Source organism: Scyliorhinus torazame, chromosome 9, assembly GCF_047496885.1.
Source record: "Scyliorhinus torazame isolate Kashiwa2021f chromosome 9, sScyTor2.1, whole genome shotgun sequence".
Taxonomy (NCBI): Eukaryota; Metazoa; Chordata; class Chondrichthyes; order Carcharhiniformes; family Scyliorhinidae; genus Scyliorhinus; species Scyliorhinus torazame.
The window spans coordinates 27,614,515-27,641,625 of record NC_092715.1 but is presented as its reverse complement, the minus strand read 5'-3'; the positions used below and the strand labels follow the sequence as shown (position 1 = coordinate 27,641,625).

The window sequence follows — 27,111 nt, the reverse complement described above, 5'->3', positions numbered from 1 at the left end:
GGAATCGAACCTGGGACCCTGGAGCTGTGAAGCAATTGTGCTATCCACAATGCTACCGTGCTGCCCTTCAGAACAAATAAATCTACACTATATCATTTTACCGTAATCCATGTACCTGTCCAATAGCTGCTTGTAGGTCCCTAATGTTTCCGACTCAACTACTTCCACAGGCAGTGCATTCCATGCCCCCACTACTCTCTGGGTAAAGAACCTACCTCTGATATCCCTCCTATATCTTCCACCTTTCACCTTAAATTTATGTCCCCTTGTAATGGTTTGTTTCACCGGGGGAAAAAGTCTCTGACTGTCTACTCTATCTATTCCCCTGATCATCTTATAAACCTCTATCAAGTCGCCCCTCATCCTTCTCCGTTCTAATGAGAAAAGGCCTAGCACCCTCAACCTTTCCTCGTAAGACCTACTCTCCATTCCAGGCAACATCCTGGTAAATCTTCTTTGCACCTTTTCCAAAGCTTCCACATCCTTCCTAAAATGAGGCGACCAGAACTGTACACAGTACTCCAAATGTGGCCTTACCAAAGTTTTGTACAGCTGCATCATCACCTCACGGCTCTTAAATTCAATTCCTCTGTTAATGAACGCGAGCACACCATAGGCCTTCTTCACAACTCTATCCACTTGAGTGGCAACTTTCAAAGATGTATGAACATAGACCCCATGATCTCTCTGCTCCTCCACATTGCCAAGAACTCTACCGTTAACCCTGTATTCCGAATTCATATTTGTCCTTCCAAAATGGACAACCTCACACTTTTCAGGGTTAAACTCCATCTGCCACTTCTCAGCCCAGCTCTGCATCCTATCTATGTCTCTTTGCAGCCGACAACAGCCCTCCTTACTATCCACAACTCCACCAATCTTCGTATCGTCTGCAAATTTACTGACCCACCCTTCAACTCCCTCATCCAAGTCATTAATGAAAATCACAAACAGCAGAGGACCCAGAACTGATCCCTGCGGTACGCCACTGGTAACTGGGATCCAGGCTGAATATTTGCCATCCACCACCACTCTCTGACTTCTATCGGTTAGCCAGTTCGTTATCCAACTGGCCAAATTTCCCACTATCCCATGCCTCCTTACTTTCTGCATAAGCCTACCATGGGGAACTTTATCAAATGCCTTACTAAAATCCATGTGCACTACATCCACTGCTTTACCTTCATCCACATGCTTGGTCACCTCCTCAAAGAATTCAATAAGACTTGTAAGGCAAGACCTACCCCTCACAAATCCGTGCTGACTATCCCTAATCAAGCAGTGTCTTTCCAGATGCTCAGAAATCCTATCCTACAGTACCCTTTCCATTACTTTGCCTACCACCGAAGTAAGACTAACTGGCCTATAATTCCCAGGGTTGTCCCTAGTTCCATTTTTGAAAAGGGGCACGACATTCGCCACTCTCCAATCCCCTGGTACCACCCCTGTTGACAGTGAGGACGAAAAGATCATTGCCAACGGCTCTGCAATTTCATCTCTTGCTTCCCATAGAATCCTTGGATATATCCCGTCAGGCCCGGGGGACTTGTCTATCCTCAAGTTTTTCAAAATGCCCAACACATCTTCCTTCCTAACCAGTATTTCCTCGAGCTTACCAATCTGTTTCACACTGTCCTCTCCAACAATATCGCCCCTCTCATTTGTAAATACAGAAGAAAAGTACTCATTCAAGACCTCTCCTATCTCTTCAGACTCAATACACAATCTCCCGCTACTGTCCTTGATCGGACCTACCCTCGCTCTAGTTTCTCACATATGTGTAAAAGGCCTTGGGGTTTTCCTTGATCCGACCCGCCAAAGATTGTTCATGCCCTCTCTTAGCTCTCCTAATCCCTTTCTTCAGTTCCCTCCTGGCTATCTTGTATCCCTCCAATGCCCTGTCTGAACCTTGTTTCCTCAGCCTTACATAAGTCACCTTTTTCCTCTTAACAAGACATTCAACCTCTCTTGTCAACCATGGTTCCCTCACTCGACCATCTCTTCCCTGCCTGACAGGGACATACATATCAAGGACACGTAGCACAAGTTCCACATTTCACTTGTGTCCTTCCCTGCCAGCCTATGTTCCCAACTTATGCACTTCAATTCTTGTCTGACAACATCGTATTTACCCTTCCCCCAATTGTAAACCTTGCCCTGTTGCACGTACCTATCCCTCTCCATTTCTAAAGTGAAAGTCACAGAATTGTGGTCACTATCTCCAAAATGCTCCCCCACTAACAAATCTATCACTTGCCCTGGTTCATTACCCAGTACTAAATCCAATATTGTCCCTCCTCTGGTCGGACAATCTACATACTGTGTTAGAAAAGCTTCCTGGACACACTGCACAAACACCACCCCATCCAAACTATTTGATCGAAAGAGTTTCCACTCAATATTTGGGAAGTTAAAGTCGCCCATGACTACTACCCTATGACTTCTGCACCTTTCCAAAATCTGTTTCCCAATCTGTTCCTCCACATCTCTGCTACTATTGGGGGGCCTATAGAAAACTCCTAACAAGGTGACTGCTCCTTTCCTATTTCTGACTTCAACCCATACTACCTCAATGGGGTGATACTCCTCGAACTGCCTTTCTGCAGCTGTTATACTATCTCTAATTAATAATGCCACCCCCCCACCTCTTTTACCACCCTCCCTAATCTTATTGAAACATCTATAACCAGGGACCTCCAACAACCATTTCTGCCCCTCTTCTGTCCAAGTTTCCGTGATGGCCACCACATCGTAGTCCCAAGTACCGATCCATGCCTTAAGTTCACCCACCTTATTCCTGATGCTTCTTGCGTTGAAGTATACACACTTCAACCCATCTCCGTGCCTGCAAGTACTCTCCTTTGTCAGTGTTCCCTTCCCCATTGCCTCATTACATGCTTTGGCGTCCTGAATATCGGCTACCTTTGTTGCTGGACTACAAATCCGGTTCCCATTCCCCTGCCAAATTAGTTTAAACCCTCCCGAAGAGTACTAGAAAACCTCCCTCCCAGGATATTGGTGCCCCTTTGGTTCAGATGCAACCCGTCCTGCTTGTACAGGTCCCACCTTCCCCAGAATGTGCTCCAATTATCCAAATACCTGAAGCCCTCCCTCCTACACCATTCCTGCAGCCACATGTTCAACTGCACTCTCTCCCTATTCCTAGCCTCACTATCACGTGGCACCGGCAACAAACCAGAGATGACAACTCTGTCTGTCCTGGCTTTTAACTTCCAGCCTAACTCCCTAAACTTGTTTATTACCTCCACACCCCTTTTCCTACCTATGTCGTTGGTACCAATGTGCACCACGGCTTCTGGCTGCTCCCCCTCCCCCTTAAGCATCCTGAAGACACGATCCGAGACATCCCTGGCCCTGGCACCCGGGAGGCAACATAGCTTCCGGGAGTCTCGCTCGCGACCACAGAATCTCCTATCTATTCCCCTAACCATTGAATCTTGTACAACTATTGCTTTTCTATTCTCCCCCCTTCCCTTCTGAGCCCCAGAGCCAGACTCAGTGCCAGAGACCTGGCCGCTAGGGCCTTCCCCCGGTAGGTCATCCACCCCAACAGCGTCCAAAACGGTATACTTGTTTTGAAGGGGAACGGCCACGAGGGATCCCTGCACTGTCTGCCTGTTTGTTTTTTTCCCCCTGACTGTAACCGAGCTATTCTTGTCCTGTGCCTTGGGTGTGGTTACCTCCCTGTAACTCTTCTCAATCACCCCCTCTGCCTCCCGGATGATCCGAAGTTCATCCAGCTTCAGCTCCAGTTCCCTAACACGGTCTTTGAGGAGCTGAAGTTGGGTGCACTTCCCGCAGGTATAGTCAGCGGGGACACCGGTGGTCTCCCTCACCACCCACATCCTACAGGAGGAGCATGTAACTGGCCTAGCCTCCATCCCCTCTTACCTGACAGAATATAGCTGCCCTGTGGACTAACTAGATATCCGCCCTGCGACTCTGCTCCCAGTCAGCTACACTTTCTGTAAACTCCTGGCTCTCTTTGCACTCTTTGCGGAAATGTCGGAAACAAAATGAAAGGTGCACCTTACTCCCTCCTCACCTAACTCCCTCGGTCACCAAACTCTCACTATCGCACTCAAATGCACCAAATTCAGCACTCAGTGCAAACTAGATGTCTGTTAGGTACTGAGATCTGAATCTCCAACTCGTATTGAGAATGAAGGATGAAATTCTGCTCTCAATCTCTGATTGATTTTTAGGTTTGTAACTGAAATGACTGTTATTTTGTTTGTGTGTGAGAGTGTGCAGGTCAGGAGCGTCAACCTCGTTATTTTAATTAAACTGCCAGAGTGGCTACAGAGTGCATTCGTCGTGAAAACACTGCTCCCGAATGTTAAAACTGTGGTGCGTTATCATGTTAGAGGAGAAGGTGTCAGCACTGCCATCACTCTCCCTATCTTTCCTGAACACCTTGTATCCAGGAAGATTTAATACCCTGTCCTGCCCTTCTTTGAGCCAGATCTCTGGTTTGGCTGCAAAATCATATTTCCACATGGCCATCTGTGGCTGGCGTCTTTGTGTACATGCACAGTCAGCCTAATTTAGACTTTATTACTTTCCCCTTCTTCCTCTGAATGTACCTAAGAACCTACTATTTCCTGCTCTAATGCTATCTGTGTCTCGTGGTATTGCTCTCCAATATTGCCTTCGTTCCCACGCCCCTCTGGTCTGTCCAGATCCAATCACAACCCCAATGTCCCAGGAATCTAAAACCCTTCCTCCTGAATCATCTTTGCAGCTCTGCTTTATCCTTCTATTTCTATACTTATTGCTCGTGAGACTGGGACTAATTTAGAGGTACTATTGAGGCTAATTGGGTGGCACGGTAGCATACTGGTTAGCACCGTTGCTTCACAGTGCCAGGGTCCCAGGTTCGATTCCCGGCTTGGGTTACTTGTCTGTGTGGAGTCTGCACATTCTCCCCATGTCTGCGTGGGTTTCCTCCGGGTGCTCCGGTTTCCTCCCGCGAGTCTCCAAAGACGTGCTATTAGGTGAATTGGACATTTTGAATTCTCCCTCTGTGTACCCGGACAGGCGCTGAGAGTGGCGACTAGGGGAGTTTCACAATAACTTCATTGCAGTGTTAATGCAAACCTACTATATACGACTGTCTGGTCTGGTTCCACCTATACGCATATCACCATACTAATGTCCTATTGAACTCCGTAAATTCTGACTACAGCCATCTATGTACCTATTCGGTTGTACCAATGTTGGCCGACCCTGCTGGTTGTTCACCCTTCCTCTTGGGGTCCTCTGTAGCTGTTCCGTGACATCTCTGACTTTCGCACAAGGGCGACAACGCACCATCTTGGATTCACGTCTTTGGCTGCAGAAGCGCCTGTCTGTTCCCCTATCAATCGCTCATCGCCATTGCTCAGCCAGTCTTCTTCATGCTGTCCTGTATAACTGAGTCAGCTTGGTGTTACTGCCCTGCTTTCCCCCCTTAGCTATGCATATTCCCTACTTCAAATATTGATCCATCCTTATTTTGAAAGATGCAATGGTTACTACTTTCAACTACTGGTCTGGCAAAACGTCTCGTGCTCCAAGAAATATCTCCCCTCGTGAAACTCTGTCCCTAAGGGTTCACAATTGATGAGGTGTTCAATAGACTGTTGGTACATAAAGCTGACGAGCACAGGGACAGGATGAGATGCATCCAAGGATATTGAAGGAAGCAAGAATGAAAATTGCAGGGGCGCTGGTCATAATCTTCCAGCCTTTTCTAAACTTGGGGTGTCAGAATTGCAAATGTTGCGCCCTTGTTCAGAAAAGGTTGCAAGTACAGTCCCAACAATTAACAGTCCAGTCAGTTTAATGTCATTGAGTGGGTTTTGAAAACAGTGCCACTTTTTAGTTTTGTGCATTGCGTTTTTCTTTAATGAAGATGAAATTAGGCAAGCTGTATAAATGGATACACTTTCTTGTAATTAATAATCACTTATTCACCACCCTTCTTCTTTCGATGCAGTTTGAAGCTGGCAACATGAAAAACTTAGTGCTAAAAATCATCCGAGGATCTTTCCCACCAGTATCGGTTCATTATACGTATGACCTACGCAACCTAATGTCACAGTTGTTTAAAAGAAATCCAAGGGATAGACCGTCAGTCAGCTCTCTACTGCAGAAGCCGCTTCTAGCCAGAAGAATTGAAAAGTTGCTTTCAGCTGATGTAAGTAGCATGTCGTTCTGCCAATTATTTTTTTTAAAAAAATTCCAGCCAAGGCCTAGTTTTTCTCCAGCTTAGTTTTGATATATCGTTGCACTGTGTCATGTTACATTACAGATGACATACCGGGGGCTGGATTCTCCGCCACGCCATTTTTCAGCCTCGACCCGCTGGTGGGATTCTCCATTACGCCGGCCGATCAATGGGGTTTCCCATTGTGGGGCAGCCCCATGCCGTCAGGAAACCCCTGGGCGTCGGCAAAATGGAAAATTATGCTGGCGGAGAATCCCACCCCTGACATTTTGATATCCATAGACCTTTATTCGGAACTATGACTCGAAACATTAACTCTGTCTCTCTCCTAACAGATGCCGGCAGACCTATTGAATTTTTCCAGCATCCTTTGTTCTTGTTTCAGATTCCCGCATCTGCTGTATATTGCTTATTTTGACATCCATTTTGTGTGGGGGGGAAAGTTATCACACAGTTCATGGTCATGTCGTGGAGTAAATTTATGCTACTGTATCTTAGAAATGCCCTCGAGAGTAACGGATGATAAGTTTGAACAGCCTATGTGTGTAACTTCTATGACCACCCTCCCTTCCTTGATTCTTTCATGGCTGGATAGTATGGTGTGCAGCTTTGTGCCTTTGTTTGTACTATATTCGGACTGGCAGGAATGATCGTTTTGGGACTGCAATTTATAAAATTGTCCAAACTTACAGGTTACAAATCCAGGAGGTACATTTTTGATCCTGTGCTCAACACATGGCCATGCAACAGCAGCAAATTGTTAACATTTCCAGATGTTTCACAGCAATGTTATCAAAGAGGAGAAGGTGCCAAACCACAAGATCCACTGGCCAAAATCTTTTTGTCAGGTTATGCTAGTTGACCGTGTGGAAGATTTACCTAGCCACAAAAATACAAGTTTAATCTAACCTGGCCAATCAATGCCTTTTCCTACATCATCCGAAGAGTGAAGGAAACAATCCTGAATATCTCCATGAAGTGAAACCTGCTCACTGTATGCTGTTCATGCTTGGCCAAAAACGCTTCATTCTCCACTACCTCCACGGCCTTGATTCAGACGTGGGCACAGGAGCAGAGTCTCCGAGGGGAGTTGAGAGTAGCTGTCCTTGATATCAAGATAGTATTTGTCGAAGTATGAGACTAAGGAATACCTATAGACTCTGATCTAAGGGGGTTTAGAAAATGGTTCTGTGGCTTCTGTTAAGGTGCTTGTGGTGATCAGACATTTGGACATCACTCCAGGAATCCTCCACTGTCTTCAGCTGCTTCATGTGAATTTCACGGCTTCATGATGTGGAGAGGATGCTTTCTTATTTCGACCAACAATTCCACAGCACAGTGGTCAGCACTGTTGCTTCACAGTGCCAGTCCACAGTCCTGAGTTCAATTCCCGCTTGGGTCACTGTCTGTGCGGAGTCTGCACGTTCACCCTGTGTCTGCGTGGGTTTCCACCGGGTGCTCCGGTTTCCTCCCACAAGTCCCGAAAGACGTGCTTGTTCGGTGAATTGGACATTCAGAATTCTGTGTACCCAAACAGGCGCGGAGTGTGGCAACTCGGGGATTTTCACAGAACTTCATTGCAGTGTTACCGTAAGCCTACTTGTGACAATAATAAAGATTATTATTATTATTAGTTCCAACTCCAGTTGTTTTAATACAGAAGCAACTCACCAAGGTAACTGGCTGGAGCCCATGCTGATCCGGTTTGTAACGGACATCCATCCCAAAATAACGGCTGGCATAAGTTATATGATTTGGTGGAAGGAGCCTTATTTGCAATCTTTTAAACCAGAAATTGGAGACCAACTAATTTTGAATCTTGGATTAGTAGTTTTTACTGTAAACCAAAGGTTTTAAGGATTATGTGTTGTAAACTGGCCATGATATCCCATTGAACAATGGAACAGGCTTGAAGGGCTAACTGACCTCCTCCTGATCCTAACCCAGCACGGTTTAGGAATCAAATGAGTCAGCCAGGCGATCAGTTTACCACTACAACGTCCTTTACCCAGTGCTACCCTGGGGCAGTAGAAAACGTTTTATTTCATTTGATGCATTCAAAATTCTGAATGAACTTTTATTTTATTTCCTCGCGGGATGTGGTCATCGCTGGCTGGGCCAGCATTAATTACACGTTGCTAGTTGCCGTTGAGAAGGTGGTGGTGAGCTCCCTTCTTGAACCACTGCTGACCATGTGGTGTAGTTGCTCCAATGCTGTTGGAGAGGGATTTCCAGGATTTGGACCCAGCAACAGCGAAGCAATGATGATACAGTTCCAAATGAGGATAGTGTGTGACTTGGAGGTGTACTTGAAGGTGGTGATGTACCCATGCATCTGCTGCCCTTGTCCCTTTAGGTGGTAGAGGTTGTGGATTTGGAAGGTGTGGTTGAAAGAACCTTGATGAGTTGCAATGCATTTGGAGATGGTATATGTTGCTGCCACTATGTATTGGTGGTGGAGGGAGTGGATGTTGATGGGATACTTTATCTTGGATGGTGTCTGGCTTCTTGAGTGTTGTTGGAATTGCACTTATCCAGGCAAGTGGAGAGTATTCCATCATACTTCCTGACTTGTTCCTTTTAGATCGTGGCTAGGCTTTGGGGAGTCAGAAGGTGAGTTGCCCTCGGGCCGAGGGCAATGTGCTGACTATCTCCTGCAGTGGTGTCCCTGGACTCTGATGGTTGATCTCCAAAAACCACAACCATCATCCTTTTGTGCTGGCCCGGAAGATGCTGAGATGGATCATCCATTTGGTACTTCTGGCTACAAGTGCTTAAACCTTGACTTTTTTGCCCTGATGGGCTGTGTTTTCCCATCATTGAGGATAGGGATATTTGTGGAGCTGCTGCCTCCTGTTAGTTGATTAATTGTCCACCACCAAATATGACTGGTGGTGCAGCTACTGTGTGTTCTTGATAAGTATGTACCGGTCAGACAGGGAGGAAGGTGTCGAGCGAGGGAACCGTGGTTTACCAAGGAAGTGGAATCTCTTGTTAAGAGGAAGAAGGAGGCCTATGTGAAGATGAAGTGTGAAGTTTCGGTTGGGGCGATGGATAGTTACAAGGTAGCTAGGAAGGATCTAAAGAGAGAGCTAAGACGAGCAAGGAGGGGACATGAGAAGTATTTGGCAGGAAGGATCAAGGAAAACCCAAAAGCTTTCTATAGGTATGTCAGGAATAAGCAAATGACTAGGGAAAGAGTAGGACCAGTCAAGGACAGGGATGGGAAATTGTGTGTGGAATCTGAAGAGATAGGCAAGATACTAAATGAATATTTTTTGTCAGTATTCACTCCGGAAAAAGATAATGTTGTGGAGGAGAATGCTGAGCCCCAGGCTAATAGAATAGATGGCATTGAGGTACGTAGGGAAGAGGTGTTGGCAATTCTGGACAGGCTGAAAATAGATAAGTCCCCGGGACCTGATGGGATTTATCCTAGGATTCTCTGGGAGGCCAGGGAAGAGATTGCTGGACCTTTGGCGTTGATTTTTATGTCATCATTGGCTACAGGAATAGTGCCAGAGGACTGGAAGACAGCAAATGTGGTCCCTTTGTTCAAAAAGGGGAGCAGAGACAACCCCGGCAACTATAGACCGGTGAGCCTCACGTCTGTAGTGGGTAAAGTCTTGGAGGGGATTATAAGAGACAAGATTTATAATCATCTAGATAGGAATAATATGATCAGGGATAGTCAGCATGGCTTTGTGAAGGGTAGGCCATGCCTCACAAACCTTATTGAGTTCTTTGAGAAGGTGACTGAACAGGTAGACGAGGGTAGAGCAGTTGATGTGGTGTATATGGATTTCAGCAAAGCGTTTGATAAGGTTCCCCACGGTAGGCTATTGCAAAAAATACGGAGGCTGGGGTTTGAGGGTGATTTAGAGATGTGGATCAGAAATTGGCTAGCTGAAAGAAGACAGAGGGTGGTGGTTGATGGGAAATGTTCAAAATGGAGTACAGTCACAAGTGGAGTACCACAAGGATCTGTTCTGGGGCCGTTGCTGTTTGTCATTTTTATCAATGACCTAGAGGAAGGTGCAGAAGGGTGGGTGAGTAAATTTGCAGACGATACTAAAGTCGGTGGTGTTGTCGATAGTGTGGAAGGATGTAGCAGGTTACAGAGGGATATAGATAAGCTGCAGAGCTGGGCTGAGAGGTGGCAAATGGAGTTTAATGTAGAGAAGTGTGAGGTGATTCACTTTGGAAGGAATAACAGGAATGCGGAATATTTGGCTCATGGTAAAGTTCTTGAAAGTGTGGATGAGCAGAGGGATCTAGGTGTCCATGTACATAGATCCCTGAAAGTTGCCACCCAGGTTGATAGGGTTGTGAAGAAGGCCTATGGAGTGTTGGCCTTTATTGGTAGAGGGATTGAGTTCCGGAGTCGGGAGGTCATGTTGCAGCTGTACAGAACTCTGGTACGGCTGCATTTGGAGTATTGCGTACAGTTCTGGTCACCGCATTATAGGAAGGACGTGGAGGCTTTGGAGCGGGTGCAGAGGAGATTTACCAGGATGTTGCCTGGCATGGAGGGAAAATCTTATGAGGAAAGGCTGATGGACTTGAGGTTGTTTTCGTTGGAGAGAAGAAGGTTAAGAGGAGACTTAATAGAGGCATACAAAATGATCAGGGGGTTGGATAGGGTGGACAGTGAGAGCCTTCTCCCGCGGATGGATATGGCTGGCACGAGGGGACATAACTTTAAACTGAGGGGTAATAGATATAGGACAGAGGTCAGAGGTAGGTTCTTTACGCAAAGAGTAGTGAGGCCGTGGAATGCCCTACCTGCTACAGTAGTGAACTCGCCAACATTGAGGGCATTTAAAAGCTTATTGGATAAACATATGGATGATAATGGCATAGTGTAGGTTAGATGGCTTTTGTTTCGGTGCAACATCGTGGGCCGAAGGGCCTGTACTGCGCTGTATTGTTCTATGTTCTATGTTCTATGACTGGATGTGGCAGAACTTGGATCAATACCATTGGTTGTGGGATTACTCAGCTCTGTCTCTTGCATGCTGACTGACCCACTGTTTGGCATGTTAATCCTCTGCTGTAGCTTCACTAGATTGACACTTCATTTTTAGTTCTGCATGATGCTGCTTGTAGCATACCTTCCTGCGCTCTCATTGAATAAGGGTTGATCTCCCAGTTTGATGGAAATGGTAGAATGGAGCTATGTCAGGCCATGAGGTTACAGATTTCTGCTGCTGCTGATGGTCCACAGCACCTCACGGATGCCCAGTTTTTAGTTGTTAGATCTGTTTGAAATCTATCCCATTTAGCAGGGTGGTAGTGCCACGCAACACGATGGAAGGTATTCTCAATCTCTCCACAAGGACTGTGCGGAGGTGATGGAATCATAGATCCCTACCGTGCAGTAGGAGGCCAATCAGCCCATCGAGTTTACACTGACTATTTGAAGGAGCACCCTACCAAGGCCCATGCCCCCACCCCATTCCCGTATCCCACCTAATCTTTGGGCACTAAGGGGCAATTTAGCATGGACAATCCACGTAACTTTAAAAAAAAATGTTTTATTGGGGGCATTTCCAGATATATACAGACAAGAAATGAGCAAACAACAGCAGCAACAGTAAACAGTCACAATTAACACTGGCCGCCACCCCCTCCATCCCCTTTTAAACAACCTGCCACCCCCAAATCCCAAACATACAAAGAACCCCTCCGATGACTCCTTAAAGATATTAGTAGTAGTAATCTTTATGTAGAGCGCTTTTCTTTTTACTTCCTTGCTCTCACCCTCTGGGTGAAACTTTGAAACCCGTGATTTCTACTTTGCAAAAGAGCAGCCAGCTTTTCAGTTTTAACTGGGCACCTTATGGCAACCCCAAGACATACACAACTGTGAGCTTGCGATGATGTTGCGATCTCTGGCAGTCGAGTCCTTTAGTAGACTGCTTTTGACTTCGGAAGATTAGAGGCTTGCAATAGAAATGCCATTAATTTAAACTGTCTCGAGATAGTGAGTGTTGGCTGAAGGCAATCAGCCTACAATCTGCCATATTGTAGTGATGAAAAATGGTGTGGGGGTCAGGGGTACCGTGGCATGTAGAATGTATGGAATTTTGAGTGATATCCAGAGATAAATGTTGGTGTAAGAAAAAATACATTGTGGAATCCACTCCGCTTTTAATCTGCGGTGCCAAGTAAAAGGTTATGAACTAACTAGCATTTGTTATTCTTTTTTTTTAAGAATAAATTTCAGAGTACCCAATTCATTTTTTCCAATTTAGTGTGGCCAATCCACCTACCCTGCACATCTTTGGGTTGTGGGGGTGAAACCCATGCAAACACAGGGAGAATGTGCAAACTCCACACGGACAGTGACCCAGAGCCGGAATCTAACCTGGGACCTCGGCGCCGTGAGGCAGCAGGGCTAACCCACTGCGCTGCCCATAGCATTTCTTATTCCCATTCTCACAAGGGCAAGAATGGTGCTCTAATCACAGGCTGTATTTTACGTGCCCCTGCCTGCCTGGGATGTTCTTGGGGGTTGGGGGGACGTTCATCTAACCATCACCTTGCTCACCCGCATAACGCAGGAAATGAGCTGCTGCCCAAAGTCTGAGATTTGTTAGCAAAAATCTATAAAACCTATTAAGGGAGGGTGAGTGGAAAACGGGTGTAATAGACAACAGATCAGTCATGATACCGTAGAATGGTGGAACAGACTCGATAGGCTAAATGGCCGTACTCCTGTTCCGATGTTCCGAACCTGTTGTTGAGAAATTGTGACCCTGCCAGTTCATAACCTTGCTCGCCAGTGACTTTGCTTCTAAGTAGAAAAAACAGTACAGCTTATATGATGCTCAGGGTACTGCAATGTGTGCAAAGCAGAATGTATTCTATGGTGTGAGTGAGGTCTGTATTATCATAGAATTTACAGTGCAGAAGGAGGCCATTCAGCCCATCGAGTCTGCACCGGCTCTTGGAAAGAGCCCCCTACCCAAGGTCAACACCACCACCCTATCCCCATAACCCAGTAACCCCACCCAACACTAAGGGCAATTGATCATGGCCAATCCACCTAACCTGCACATCTTTGGACTGTGGGAGGAAACCGGAGCACCCGGAGGAAACCCACGCACACACTGGGAGGATGTGCAGACTCCGCACAGACAATGACCCAAGCCAGAATCGAACCTGGGACCCTGGAGCTGTGAAGCAATTGTGCTATCCACTAGGCTACCATGCTGCCCCCTGTACTTTGTTCATCCATCTCCATGAGGTCCAATTTAAGGGGGAAAGTTAGAAAGGAAGGCATGTCAAAGTGATGCAAGATAAAGTTTCTGAATACTCGTGGAATTAAGTATTTATGACGTGAAGAATTATAATTTGCGGAATGGTAATTCTTCGTTTTCCCGTGCCTTCATTTCTAGCTTATTATTGAAGAATTTGGTCATACAGTTCTACATCATGCTTCAAAACCAGTCATTGCCAGTGCAGCAGGTAAGTACCTTTGTCAATGTATTTTTTCATTCTAAATGTGTTTTACCTGTTTTTAAGGGGGCACCCAAACATCCCCTGGCGCTACATTCGCAGTGGGTGGCATGCGCAGCAGAATGGCTGCCTTGCAGGCTGCGACAATGGTGATCCATGCCTGTACACCCTGATCCCATGGTCCACCTCCTGGCTGCCTTCCACTACTTGGCCTGGCAGGCCCCCCCCCAAATTGCCCCTTAATTGGAAAAAATAATTGGGTACTATAAATTTATTTTTAAAAATGTTTGCCTTAGGCCAGCCACACTGCAACCAGAGTGCACAACTGATTTAAAACTATGAATATTTAATCCAGTGATGGGATTGCTATCGAGCGACTTACTTTGTCCTGGAATACGAGTTTAAAAACTTTGGGAGCAATCCTGAACTGCAACATGGTGATTCCTTAATAGAACATGACAAACCAAGAACAGTACAGCACAGGAACAGGCCCTTCGGCCCTCCAAGCCTGCACCGACCATGCTGCCCGTCTAAACTAAAATCTTCTACACTTCCGGGATCCGTATCTCTATTCCCATCATATTCATGTATTCGTCATGTATGACGTCTGTTGTTTTGCCAATGAAGCAAGGCCAGTTGTAAATCCTGCTCTCACTGTGCCCTGGTTAACATGAACCCACCAGCATCATCTCGAGGGTAATTAAAAATGGACAAAACGCAGTGGCCTTGCCAGCCATTCCTGTATCTTGAGTGTTAATTTTAAAAACCAAGCACACACCAAGGAATGAAACTGAGGCTCCGTGATGCACCTACTGTATCGTCACCGAAATCCAATTGAAGAGCTTGTCGAAAATTGTTAACATTAGGTTCAGCAGAAAATCATTAACAAATTTTCCTTACCTTGGTAGTAAAAAGACCAGGTCCATTCTCCGGATCCACTGGACCTGCGCAGAAAATTACCAAACCAGCAGCCAAGTACAGAGTGCCGTTGACTGTAAAATCTGCCGAGGCAGCCAAAAAGATTTCTGATAAGAAACCACTGATGAAATACAAACAGGTGAGAGGCAATAATGTCACAGTAGTAGATGTGGATCAGTCTTGCAATCAAATAAATCCTTCTCTTCACTGTTGGATTGGTGGAGCTTTACCTTGGTGTCTTTGTTACTGATTTTCATTTTGTTTACACCTATTTGCTGTTGAGCTTCATTGATTTGGAAAATATTTTGGAAATTAACGCAGGCTGGTGATCATTGATTTACATCTACTTTTTCGTAGGTGTTGCTTTTATGATAAGCTGTTCCATTGTTTCTCTGGACTTGATGACACAGCCAACTTTTCTTTGTAGGTTTGAACTTGTAGGGCTTCAGCATGTTTATTGAAGTGGTCTGTTCTGTTGTGTTCTTTTTCCTGTTCCTTTATTCAAAAATGTTGCATTAGAGATAGTTCGGAGGAGGTTCGCTAGATTGATTCCAGAGATCAGTGGTTTGTCTTCTGAAGAGAGGTTGAGTAGTTTAGGCCTTTACTCTCTGAAGTTTAGAAGATTGAGAGGAGATCTAATTGAGGTATACAAGATGATAAAAGGTATTGACCAGTAGGTGTAGAGCAGATGCTTCCTTTTGTGGGGCAATCGAGAATGAGAGGTCATAGTTTTAAGATAAGGGGTAAGAGAAAAAATTACTTCTCTCCAAGGGTTGTGAATCTGTGGAATTCACTACCCCAGAGTGCAGTGGATGCTGGGACTTTGAGTAAATTTAAGGAGGAGATAGACAGATGTTTAATTAGTAATGGGTTGAAGGGTTATGGAGAACTGGCAGGAAAGTGGAGTTGAGGCTGAGAGGCGATCAGCCATGATGGTATTGAATGGTGGAGCGGGCCGCTGGCTCGAGGGGCTGAATTGCCTATTCTTGTTCTTATGATCTTCTTCCCCTGCGAATGCTTGGACTCCTTGTTGGCATCTTCTAATCATCTGCAACTGTGATTAAATCTTGCAGAAGCCTGCCAAACACTGTATAATATGTAACAAATATTGTACAATGTTGTACAATAAATTGTAACATATAACACAAGAACAGAAAATCCATTATGTAAGCTGTGATAGCTTAAAGATATGAAACAAGTTGTCCTATTCACCCCAAAATTGGATTGAGATTTAACATTTGAGTCTAAAACTTTCTTTTAAAAAAAAAAATATGTTTATTAAAGTTTTTTTAACACAATTTTTCTCCCTCACAAACAATAACCGCCCCCCCCCCCCCCGGTAACAAAAAAAACCCGAGAAATCGCGCAGAGCAAGATATATACATGGCAAAATGATATATTTACACAGCTTTGTGCACTGGCTCTCTCCCGTACGTGCCAGTTTCCCCAACCCTTCATGTTATCTCTTGCTCATCCACCCTCCCAGTGCGCCCCCCCCCCCTAAGGTTGCTGCTGCTGCTGCTGACCGACCTTCCTCTAATGCTCCGCGAGATAGTCTAGGAACGGTTGCCACCGCCTGTAAAACCCCTCCGCAGACCCTCTCAAGGCGAACTTAATCCTCTCCAACTTTATGAACCCAGCCATATCATCTATCCAGGCCTCCAGGCTGGGGGGCTTCGTCTTCTTCCACATTAGCAAGATCCTTCGCCGGGCTACTAGGGACGCAAAGCCCAGAATGCCGGCCTCTTTCGCCTCCTGCACTCCCGGTTCGTCCACTACTCCAAATATTGCTAGCCTTGGCTTGACCCGGACTTTCACCACCTGAGATATTGCTCCCGCCACTCCTCTCCAGAACCCCTCCAGTGCCGGGCATGATCAAAACATATGGACATGGTTCGCCGGGCTCCCTGAACATCTTTCACATCTGTCCTCTACCCCAAAGAACCTACTCAACCTCGCCCCCGTCAAGTGCGCTCTGTGGACCACCTTAAATTGTATCAGGCTGAGCCTGGCACACGAGGAGGAGGAATTAACCCTACCTAGGGCATCAGCCCACAGACCTTCCTCGATCTCCTCCTCCCATTTACCCTTCAACTCTTCTACCAGCGCTTCCCCCTCTTTCAACTCCTGGTGTATTTCCGACACCTTGCCCTCCCCGACCCATACACCCGAGATCACCCTATCTTGAACTTCTTGTGCCGGGAGCAACGGGAATTCCCTCACCTGTCGCCTCACAAAAGCCCTCACCTGCATATATCTGAAGGCATTTCCCGGGGGTAACTCTAACTTCTCCTCCAGTGCCCCTAGGCTCGTTAAAGTCCCGTCGATGAACAGGTCCCCCATTCTTCCAATCCCCTCCCGATGCCAGCTCTGGACCCCCCCCGTCCATCTTCCCCGGGACAAACCGGTGGTTACCCCTGATCCGGGAGCACACCGATGCTCCCTTTGCACCCTGGTGCCGTCTCCACTGGCCCCAGATCCTTAGCGTTGCCGCCACCACCGGGCTCGTGGTATACTTTGTCGGCGAGAGCGGCAGCGGTGCCGTCACCAACGCCCCCAGGCTCGTTCCTTTACAGGACGCCATCTCCATCCTCTTCCATGCTGCCCCCTCTCCCTCCATAACCCACTTGCGGATCATCGCCACGTTTGCTGCCCAGTAGTAGCTCCCCAGGTTTGGCAGCGCCAACCCTCCTCGGTCCCTACTGCGTTCCAGGAACCCTCTCCTTATTCTCGGGGTCTTATTCGCCCACACAAACCCCATAATACTCCTGCCTACTCTCTTAAAAAAAGGCCTTGGTGATCGCGATGGGAAGGCGCTTAAACACAAACAGAAACCTCGGAAGGACCACCATTTTGACCGACTGCACCCTACCCACCAGCGAGAGCGGTAACATGTCCCATCTTTTAAAATCCTCCTCCATTTGCTCCACCAACCTCGTCAGATTCAGTTTATGTAGGGTCCCCCAACTCCTGGCTATCTGGATCCCCAGATACCGAAAGCTCCCCTCCGCCCTCCTCAGCGGTAGGTCCCCTATCTCTCTTTCTTGGTTCCCCCGCCTGTAATACAAAGAGCTCACTCTTCCCTACATTGAGCTCATAGCCCGAAAACTCCCCAAACTCCCTTAGAGTCTGCATGACCTCCACCATCGCCTCCATTGGATCCGCCACGTACAGTAACATGTCATCAGCATATAGCGACACCTGATGCTCTTCTCCCCCTCGGACCACCCCCCTCGATTTATTAGACTCCCTCAATGACATGGCCAATCCGTCTAAACTTTCTAACTATGCCTGCGGCGGTTAACCTGTGTTGCTTGTGCTGTTGTTTTCGGAGCCCAAGCAGGTTGATATTGTTAAGCAGAAGTAACGAACCAATCTAAATCTCTCCAGTGAGTTGGCAGTACTGTGTAGCAATTAGATCACATGTCTTCTCCAAAGGAACAGTAAAATAGGAAAAAAGATAGGTACTTTGTTAAAGTTGATATGCATTACCGAGTTCAGCCAACTATGGGTGAAGTTTGAATCTGGCAAATAGGGAAAGATTCCTAATCTAATTGGGGATAAGAGAGCAGTTGTCAATTTAGTATTAGCTGAGGGGCTTAAGAGACGGTTGTTGGAGCATGCAATGCTCTGCCGTAGGAATTAGTAGAGGCAGTGACCATTGCTGCTTTTAAGGGAAAAGATTAGATGAACATTTAAATCAAATGACCATACAAGGCAATGGGGAGAGAGCGAGGAGGTAGAATTAGAATTGGATTGGCATTGTAACGAGGTGGGACAGTCATGATTTAATGAATGTTTTTCTTTTGCAATATTAATATGCTTTGGCGTAAAGCAATAAATTAATAAAATATGCTGGCAGAAATGTCCTCATTCCCCTCAGTGCATCAGATGTTGGGGTGTTGCAAGTTGGGGGGGGGGGGAGGAAGTGGTTTGAAGAGTTCCAGTTCAAGAATTTGGAAAGAAGTCTGTAAAACATCTCAACAAACAAACAGTGCCGTTTGATTAGATTACTGTGATCTACGGTAACTATTTCCTTTTGATAAGCCTATGCATGTACCATGGGGCTGTCGATCGCCACTTTTTATAAGTTAACTGATGTAACTGTACAGAATGCATATGTAAAAACCTGCTTCAAATTATTATAGACACTTCCCCACTGTTACATTTATTCTCCTCTGTGTTTTGCTCTCTCCAAACTTTGTTGATCATTTACAAAAAGGTCGGCATAAATGCTGTAGGTTGCTGTTTAAGATTTCTATGTTAATCCAAGGCATTCAACATTATATGTTGCAAGAAGTTCATGTTTTAATTCTTATATATTTTGTGCATCAACACGTCTTAAGAATAGCTTCCTAGAGCATGGGAGTGGTGGGCGAGGAAACCCATCTGCATAATTTTCCATTTGTACATGAGTATGAGTAGAAGGGGCAAGGATTGAAACAGCAAGCCCTAACATCCTTTGTAAGTGGCCAGGCTTGTTAATCATACAGGAAAACAACTCTGCCAGAAAATACTGTATTGCAGACATTTCAAACACAGCAAATGTATAGATAAGTTTAATAACTGTCTTGTAAATATCAGATTATTATCAATGACAATATGTCACAAATGTCATTTCCAACAGCAAGTCCTGCGCTTGGTGAGAATCCAAGATGATTTAACCGATAGTTGCTGAACAATCAGTTTTGATTTGTGGATGAGAGATATATTAAGTAAATCAAAGTCGGCAAGATGAAGCTTGAGTCAATGGAGATTAACTAGATAAATAAAAGAAATTTGTCTTTGTAAGACTTCTTGTCTTTCAGTTTATTTACCTATAAGGTGGACTGTATGCATGTCTAGTAAAAAAATCATTCTTTGGATGTGGGGTTTGCTGGCTAAGCCAGCATTAATTCCCCAATCCTAATTGCCCTCGAGAACGTGGTGACGAGCTGCCTTCTTGCATTGGTGAAGTTACACCCGAGTGCTGTTCGGGACGGAATTTCAGGATTTTAACCGTGCAACAGTGAAGAAATGGTGATATATTTCCAAGTCAGCATGGTGGGTTGCTTGGAGGGGAACGTGGTGTTCCATTGCATCTGCTGTCCTTGTCCTTCTCGGTGGTAAAGGTCTCAGGCTGAGGAGGTGCTGTCTATGGAGCCTTAGTGAGTTCCTGCAGTGCATCTTGTAGATGGTACACACTGCTGCAACTGTGCATCAGTGGTGGAGGGAGTAAACGTTTGTGGATGGTGTCAAGCTTCTAGAATGTTGAGTTACACTCGTCCAGGTAAGTGGGAGAGTCTTCTGTCAACACCTTATGTGTGCCTTGTAGATGATGGATAGGGTTTGGGGAGGTGAGTTGCTCACTTCGTTATAGCTAGTATAGATCGTATTTATCCGGCAAGCCCAGTTCAGTTTCTGGTCCATGTTAACTCCCCCAGGATGTTGATTCAGTGGTAACAATGTCATTGAATGTCAAGGGGTTGTGGAAGCAGATGTCCAAAAGAAAGTTTGATAAAGGTTGACATAAATATTTTCCAAATGTTATACGCCCTCCCCCCCAAAAAATCATTTTTGAGGATAGATGGATTAAACATTTCAGAACCGAGATTATTAGATTTTATTACACAAGCAAAGGGAACCAAGGCAGGTAAATGGAGTTTGAAGCTCAAGGGTTGAATGGTGTATTCCTGTTCCTACTTTATCTGATTGGATAAAATTAATCAGCTCTGTACTTTGAAGTTTAGGAACAATGAAATGACACTTAATTTAAAAGGAAATGGTGAGTGATTTACTTTGGTTTGGTAATCTCCCTCCTCTTCCTCCACACAACCCCAACCTCAAGGCATTGTACTGCTGACCACTTTCATTTGCAATTAAGCCATCTAATTTGCAGTTTCACTTTTTATCTAGGCTCATCCTACTCCAGTGAAGCGAATGAATCCAGTGGAAGAAAGGAGGAAAATGTTTGAGGTATATGCAGTCAGTTGAGAGTTTCCATGGAAGATGGAGGGAGTCAAAGACTTCCTCTGGTAACAAAAAATATCCTCTTTGTTTGGGCAGTCCTATGCCTTTTGAGGGTAAAACGGGCAAGTCCTTTTTCAGGGAGCGGGATTTCGTCTCGTGGCCTTTTCTTCACGTTTTTAAGATTTAGTAACAGAGCAGAAGATAGCCTTGCACCCGGGTCTCGTTAAATGCAGCACTACCTTCTTGTTCAGGAATATTTATCTAAATTAAAATTGTACAAGTCAGTTATTTTGAGAAGAGCGAATTTCTCCTACATGCTGTGAAGTTGAGACGAGACCTTCAAACCTTTCCTCTATTTCTTCCTGATATTTCCCCTTTCTCTCCTTCCAGCTCAAAGACATAACTGTCACAGGAAACACTCTTTCAACCTGTCCCCCTGATTCTACCCGCAACCTATTTTCATTGCCTTCTACACCAAGCTGATGGTTTTCTTTCACGTTTAATTTTCAGGAAGCATCCAAAAAGAAGAAGCAGGAGCTGATTGAACGGGAAAGAAAGCAAAGGGAACAGGTACGGTTTGAGAATTGGACATGTTCTGTGTGTCAAAGTTTCATTTTGTGCCCGCCACAAAAAGTTGCAGTTGTACAGATGCCCGTGGTCACTCCAGCATGCTCTACAAGCAGAAGCAAGTAAACTAGCATTAGTGGTATGATATCGCTGAAATAGCAAAGTGAGGGATCCAGTTCCACATGTTTTCAACAGTTTTACATTTCACAACTATCCCACAAAACCCCCAACCGACCAAACCCCCCCTCCCCCTCCCTCAACAGTCAACGGTAACCAACTCCCAAAAATGCATGATAAACAAATCCCAACAATTGTAGAATCCATTCCCCCCCCCCCCCGAGTAAATTTCACCTTTTCTAGGGGCAAAACCTCCAGCAGATTCCCCCCTGCCGCCATGCTGAGGCACAGGGTGGAGTAGCTGACCTGCACCCCAACAAGACCCACCTACAAGTAATCAGCAAGGCAAAAGCTAAAACATCTGCCTCCCACACCCACCTGTAGCTCTGGCCAGGTCGACACCTCAAATATGGCTTCTAGGGGACCGTGCTCCACGTCCAAATGTAAGACCCTCGAGATGGTGCTGAACACCGTCCTCCAAAACCTTTCCAGCTTTGGGCAGGACCAAAATTATTTACATGATTCGCAGGAATCACATCGCTCACAGACATCTTCCAGCCCTTTGAACAGCCGGCTCATCCTAGACTTTATAAGGTTCGCCCTATACACTACCTTCAGCTGTATCCGCTCCAGCTTCGTGCACAAAGTCGAGTTATTTACCCTCTGCAGCACCTCGCGTCACAGTCCCTCCTCCAGCGCCACCGCCAGTGCAAACAGAAGAGGGGGACATGGGGCATCATTACCTGTTGCGATGCGAAATACCCTGAGTTCATACTATTTCTGCAGACGCTCGCCAAGGGCTCCTTGTATAGCAGCTGCAACTGCGCCACAAACTTCAACCCAATTCCAAATATCTCTAATACCGCCATCAAGTAACGCCAGGACAACTGTCTTCTCTTTACGAATCCCCTCTCCAATCACCGAGGGCCCACTCTCCCATCTCCCTCATGCCCTGCCAACGCCTTCGCCGGCCCCTCGAATGGGCCAGCGAGTGCAACTGGGACCTGTCCACCCTCGGTTCCAGCACTATGTTCCAATCCCACCTCCCGCTACTACCAGCTCATGGGTATCCAGATCTGGGATGGCACCCAACGCTCTCATCACGAACCCCGCATCCTCCCAATTGGGGCCATAGACACCAGCACCACCAACCTCCCCTCCAACCTACCCATCACAATCACGTACCTATCCCCTCTGGTCAGCCACCATCTTTTCCAGCTGCAATCACGCCCCCCCCCACCACCGCTCCCCAAAACCTACTCTCAAACCCCGAATGGAATACCTGACTCACCTACCCCTTCCTCAGCCTCACCTGTTCCCTCCCCCTCAAATTCCACAAATCCCGAAGGAGGTGCTTGTTAGGTAATTTGGACATTCTGAATTCTCCCTCAGTGTACCCGAACAGGCGCCGGAATGTGGCGACTGGGGGCTTTTCACAGTAACTTCATTGCAGTGTTAATGTAAGCCTACTTATGACAAAGATTATTATTATTATTATTATTAATAAAAACATTTCTTTTGGTTTGTTAGGAAAACAAACTGTCCCTCCGAAGTTCAGCTTTCTGTTTTCTGCTACTTCCTTCTAGGCTTGAGATGGATTTCTCGAGCAAGGTTGTCTGTCTTCTCTGCAGACTCGGCATCATTCCAATTACACAGCAAAGGATGTGCCAGGCACTCTCTGCTTCCAGAAGAATAAAGTTGTTATTTCACTTCAGTAAACATGAAAGAGCATTCCTCTCATGTCCCAAAATGTAAACGCTTCTGCCCAGTTCTCTCAGAAAGCATCACGCAAGAATTAATCGCTAATTGTTGTCAGGCAGAATACTGTCCCTGGCCAACCCACTGGTTTCAGCCAACTAATTGATCCGGTTTCCTCCAAACCTGGCTCTTAAGATCCTCTCGGTGTCGAGGAGTCTGACTTTCCTCCTTTCCAAAAACAAAATTTGGCAGCAGTGTCCTAATTAGCTGGCGGCTTCCACTTTGACCTTCTGCTTAAAGGAACATTCCGATTTATGGATCCATGGACCAAAATAATAAACTAATATTAAAGAAATGGGAACAAAGGGAATCAGCAGGAAGGACTCACACAGTCAATTTAGAAGCTGCCTATTGGAGTCCCGTCCTTTAAAGGAAGGTGTGTGGACCAGGGAAATGGGAGGCACAGTCAGATGGCCTGCCATCATGTTTGGCCCATCAAGAGAAGTGGGCACTGCTGATGCAGGCAGGAAACCACGTGGGGACCTCAAAATGGAGGTTGGCAGAGGTGGCAATGTATCGGTTAGCTGGACTGATGCGTTATATTCCAACTTTGCTCTTGATCCTGACTCCGTGGAATGGGGAAAATTCAGCCCAATGTGTAAATGTACTGTGCTGTGTTGGCAGCTCTCATTTTCCCAATGTGGGAGTGAGGCCATGCTAAAACCGTGTGCTAATAAGAAAATTTGGTTTTGGCCATCACGCTAGTATCTCCAAAATTGTAGGAACTCTGAATTTTCCTCAGTTTAATTGTTCGCAATTTATGTTGTACATGAGTCAGTGTTAATTTGTTACCTGCCTCTGAGTTTTTGAATATCGGGCATAGATATACACCAGTCATTAAATTTGAAGGACAAGATGTATTTTTAGAAGAACAAATAATTATCTTTCGTGAACATGTTACGAAAAATTTAAAACCGTTCGGGGATATTTTCTTTGTTGTTTGTATGTTGCAGAAGCTGAGGTGTGCATAAAACTTCCAAGGCTGTGAGTCCAAGGAATTATGAGCAACGCGTTTCAGAAGATACTTGAGTTCCGTGCTCTTTCCAAGAGCTGGTGCAGACTCGGGGGGCCGAATGGCCTCCTTCTGCACTGTAAATTCAATGATAATCTATGATTAATCTAGGACAAAGGTTCGGCACAACATCGTGGGCCGAAGGGCCTGTTCTGTGCTGTATTTTCTATGTTCTATGTTCTAACAAACTATAAAGCATTTTCCGAGAAGAATTTTGTTTCATTAACCGGTTGCCTCGTTGACTGTTTGACAACTTAATCAATTATCAATGATGCAAATTGTCTTTCTGTTTTGTAGATAAATTTGATGAAAGCCGAGCAGATGAGAAGAATGGAGAAAGAACGGGTGTGTTCCTCTGTTGCTCATGAATGTGTTCATCTAAACATTTGTGCGATTCAATTTAAAAGCACTGGTTTTGTGGAAACTTTTTTATTGTCCCCGTGTGGTTATCCACTATTCTAAGCAGTTTCATGACATCTGAGGTTCCTTCCATTTGCAGCTCCAGAGGAGGCCCATTAGACCTGGTGCGCCTATGCATAGGGATTTGAAAGTGCAATCCACTTCGCCTAATTCTCAGCCCTTTCCCCACATCATTTGAAATTTTCCCATTTTCCTTTTAAAAGCAACTATGGATTTTTCTTCCACCGCAGTTTCTGATAGTTTACTTTAGGATGTAGGCGTGGTTGGCAAGGCCAGCATTTGTTACCAATTCCTAATTGCCCTTGAACTTGGCTTATTAGGCCATTTCAGAGGACAGTTGAAAGTCTACCACGTTGCTGTGGCTCCGGAGTCAGTCCCATGTCGACCACTCCAGGCAAGGATAGCAGCTTTCCTTCCCGAAAGGACATCAGTGAACTAGATGGGATTTTATGGCAATCGAGGATAATTTCATGACCAACGTTGCTGAAACTAGTTTTCAAATCCAGATTGAAATTGTATTCCAATTGATTTTAAGTTCCCCTAGTTGCCATGGTGTGTAAGGGCTTGAAAGTCCCTTGTGGAGTGTCTTTTAGGTTTGGAGTCGCACTCTGGACACAACTGGAATGAGTGACATGCTAAGTAATGTGTTTAAACAAATGTTTTATTGACTAATCTTCCAATTAATTTATACTGTAAAAAGTGAAAGCAGTAGGAAAAAACTTACCTTTTATTGAAAGGAGAAAGCACACATTATGTTTATCTAAATATATTTTAAAATTAAAAATGTCGCTACAGTCACAGGACCATAGGCTGCTCGCTCTCCTTTTTGAGACTGGTGGCGATTTAACCTGAGGATCACCACACCTCCGGTGAGGGGTATGGTGGAGAAGGCCTTCGTGAATAACCTCAGCAGTAAGGGGATTGAACCCGTGCTGTTGGCATCGCTCTGCATCGCTAATCAGCTGTCTAGCCAATTGAGCTAATATGTATGTTTACAGTCAAAGATTTGTTTTAATGCACAGACAATAACCCCAGATTGCTCTGTTCTACAACATCTCCCCAAAATGAATAACCCCAACCTGATCTGTTCCACAAGAGCACCCTAAATTGGTCAACTTTTGCCTGGTAAATACATTACCAAATCTCTTGAGTAATCTTGCATACAGGGGTGGGGTCTTCAGCCAGTTATCCCTCTTCGAAAGTGTTGGCATGATGGTTAGCACTGCTGCATCAGCGCGAGGAACCCTTGTTCAATTCCAACCTTAGGTGATTAATAATCTTTATTGTCACAAGTAGGCTTACATTAACACTGTGAAAAGCCCCTTACACGAAGGGAGAGTTCAGAATGTCCAAATGACCTCATAGCACATCTTTCAGGACTTGTGGACGGAAACAGGGGCACCTGGAGGAAACCCATGCAGACACCGAGGACGTGCAAACCTGGCACAGACAGTGACCTAAGCTGGGAAACAAACCTGGGACCCTGGTGTTGTGAAGCCATGGTGCTAGCCACTATGCTACCGTGCTGCCCGTTCTACCTGTGTCTGCGTGGGTTTCCTCCGGCTGCTCCGCTTTCCTCCCACAGTCCAAAGATGTGCAGGTTAGGTGGATTGGCCATGCTAAATTGTCTCCTAGTGTCTAAAAGATTAGGTGGGGCTAATGCGTTACAGGAATAGGGCGGGGGAGTGGGCCTAGATATGATACTAGAGGAGCGGTGTAAATCCTGTGGGCTGACATGGCCTCCTTCTGCACTGTAGGGATTTTATGATAGTCTTCCTCAGTGGTTGACTATTCCACAACAGCTGCAGCATCGAATTCTGGAAGCAGCATCCCTGTAAGCAGAATTTCTGGCTCCATTACTGCCTTTCGTGGCTTCGTTCAGATGTTCTCAAAACCTGAGGAAGGAGCTGCGCTCCGAAAGCTAGTGATTCGAAACAAACCCGTTGGACTTTAACCTGGTGTTGTAAGACTTTGTACTGTGCTCACCCCAGTCCAATGCCGGCATCTCCACCTCAAAACAATGAGTCTGGAAAAACATAAATCCCTGTCAGTGCTCCTCACAGGCACTGAAGGCTTTGTAGACTTTGCCATATTCTAGTTGTTTATACATCCTTTGATGGTGTTTCCCCCACTGCTATCAATCAGATTGTAGTCTGCTGCTTCCGCAGGATTGATTCTTGGAGGTGTGGAGCCTGACAACCTAAAGGAGCTCTATTAACGAGGTGAGTTCAGTACAGGCTGTTTCTTTACTCTGCTCAGTTACCTACGCTAGCAATCGGTGATGTCACTGGATAGTGCTCAGCGCACCTTCTCAGAAATCAATGTAAATACATAACATAGTCCATCAATCAAACTCCATCTCCTGATGACCATCCCATATACGGCTCCTCACTGTCCTGACTTGTAGTTCAAGGGTCATCGAATGCTGTAAGAAAATGGGCTTCTGACAAATAAAAAAAGCGCAACCTTTTATTTTAGTAGTCTAGTGGGAGAATAGAAATGTGTAGACCAAACAACAGCTATGGATGGCCACTCTGGAAAACTAAGTCCTGGGAAAATACATAATACTGTTGGTTTCTTGACCAAATAATCAATGCACAATCAAGGCTGGGTTTAGATCAATGTCCACAAGGTGAAATTCAATCCAGGTTCATTTAAAAATCAGAAGTGAAGT

General features: G+C 45.6%; 1 protein-coding gene across 4 annotated transcripts in view; it reads left to right on the top strand.

Moving 5' to 3' along the window:
- The window catches only part of LOC140429131 (serine/threonine-protein kinase Nek1-like), a 186,034-nt gene that overhangs the window by 24,869 nt on the left and 134,054 nt on the right, over nucleotides 1-27,111 (top strand). For all 4 annotated transcript variants that reach the window (XM_072515738.1, XM_072515740.1, XM_072515739.1 and 1 more), the window contains exons 9-14: nucleotides 6,002-6,202; nucleotides 13,636-13,705; nucleotides 14,605-14,753; nucleotides 20,510-20,569; nucleotides 21,074-21,133; nucleotides 24,315-24,362. In XM_072515738.1, coding sequence (XP_072371839.1) covers nucleotides 6,002-6,202; nucleotides 13,636-13,705; nucleotides 14,605-14,753; nucleotides 20,510-20,569; nucleotides 21,074-21,133; nucleotides 24,315-24,362 — 588 coding nt within the window. The remainder of the gene's footprint in view (nucleotides 1-6,001; nucleotides 6,203-13,635; nucleotides 13,706-14,604; nucleotides 14,754-20,509; nucleotides 20,570-21,073; nucleotides 21,134-24,314; nucleotides 24,363-27,111) is intronic.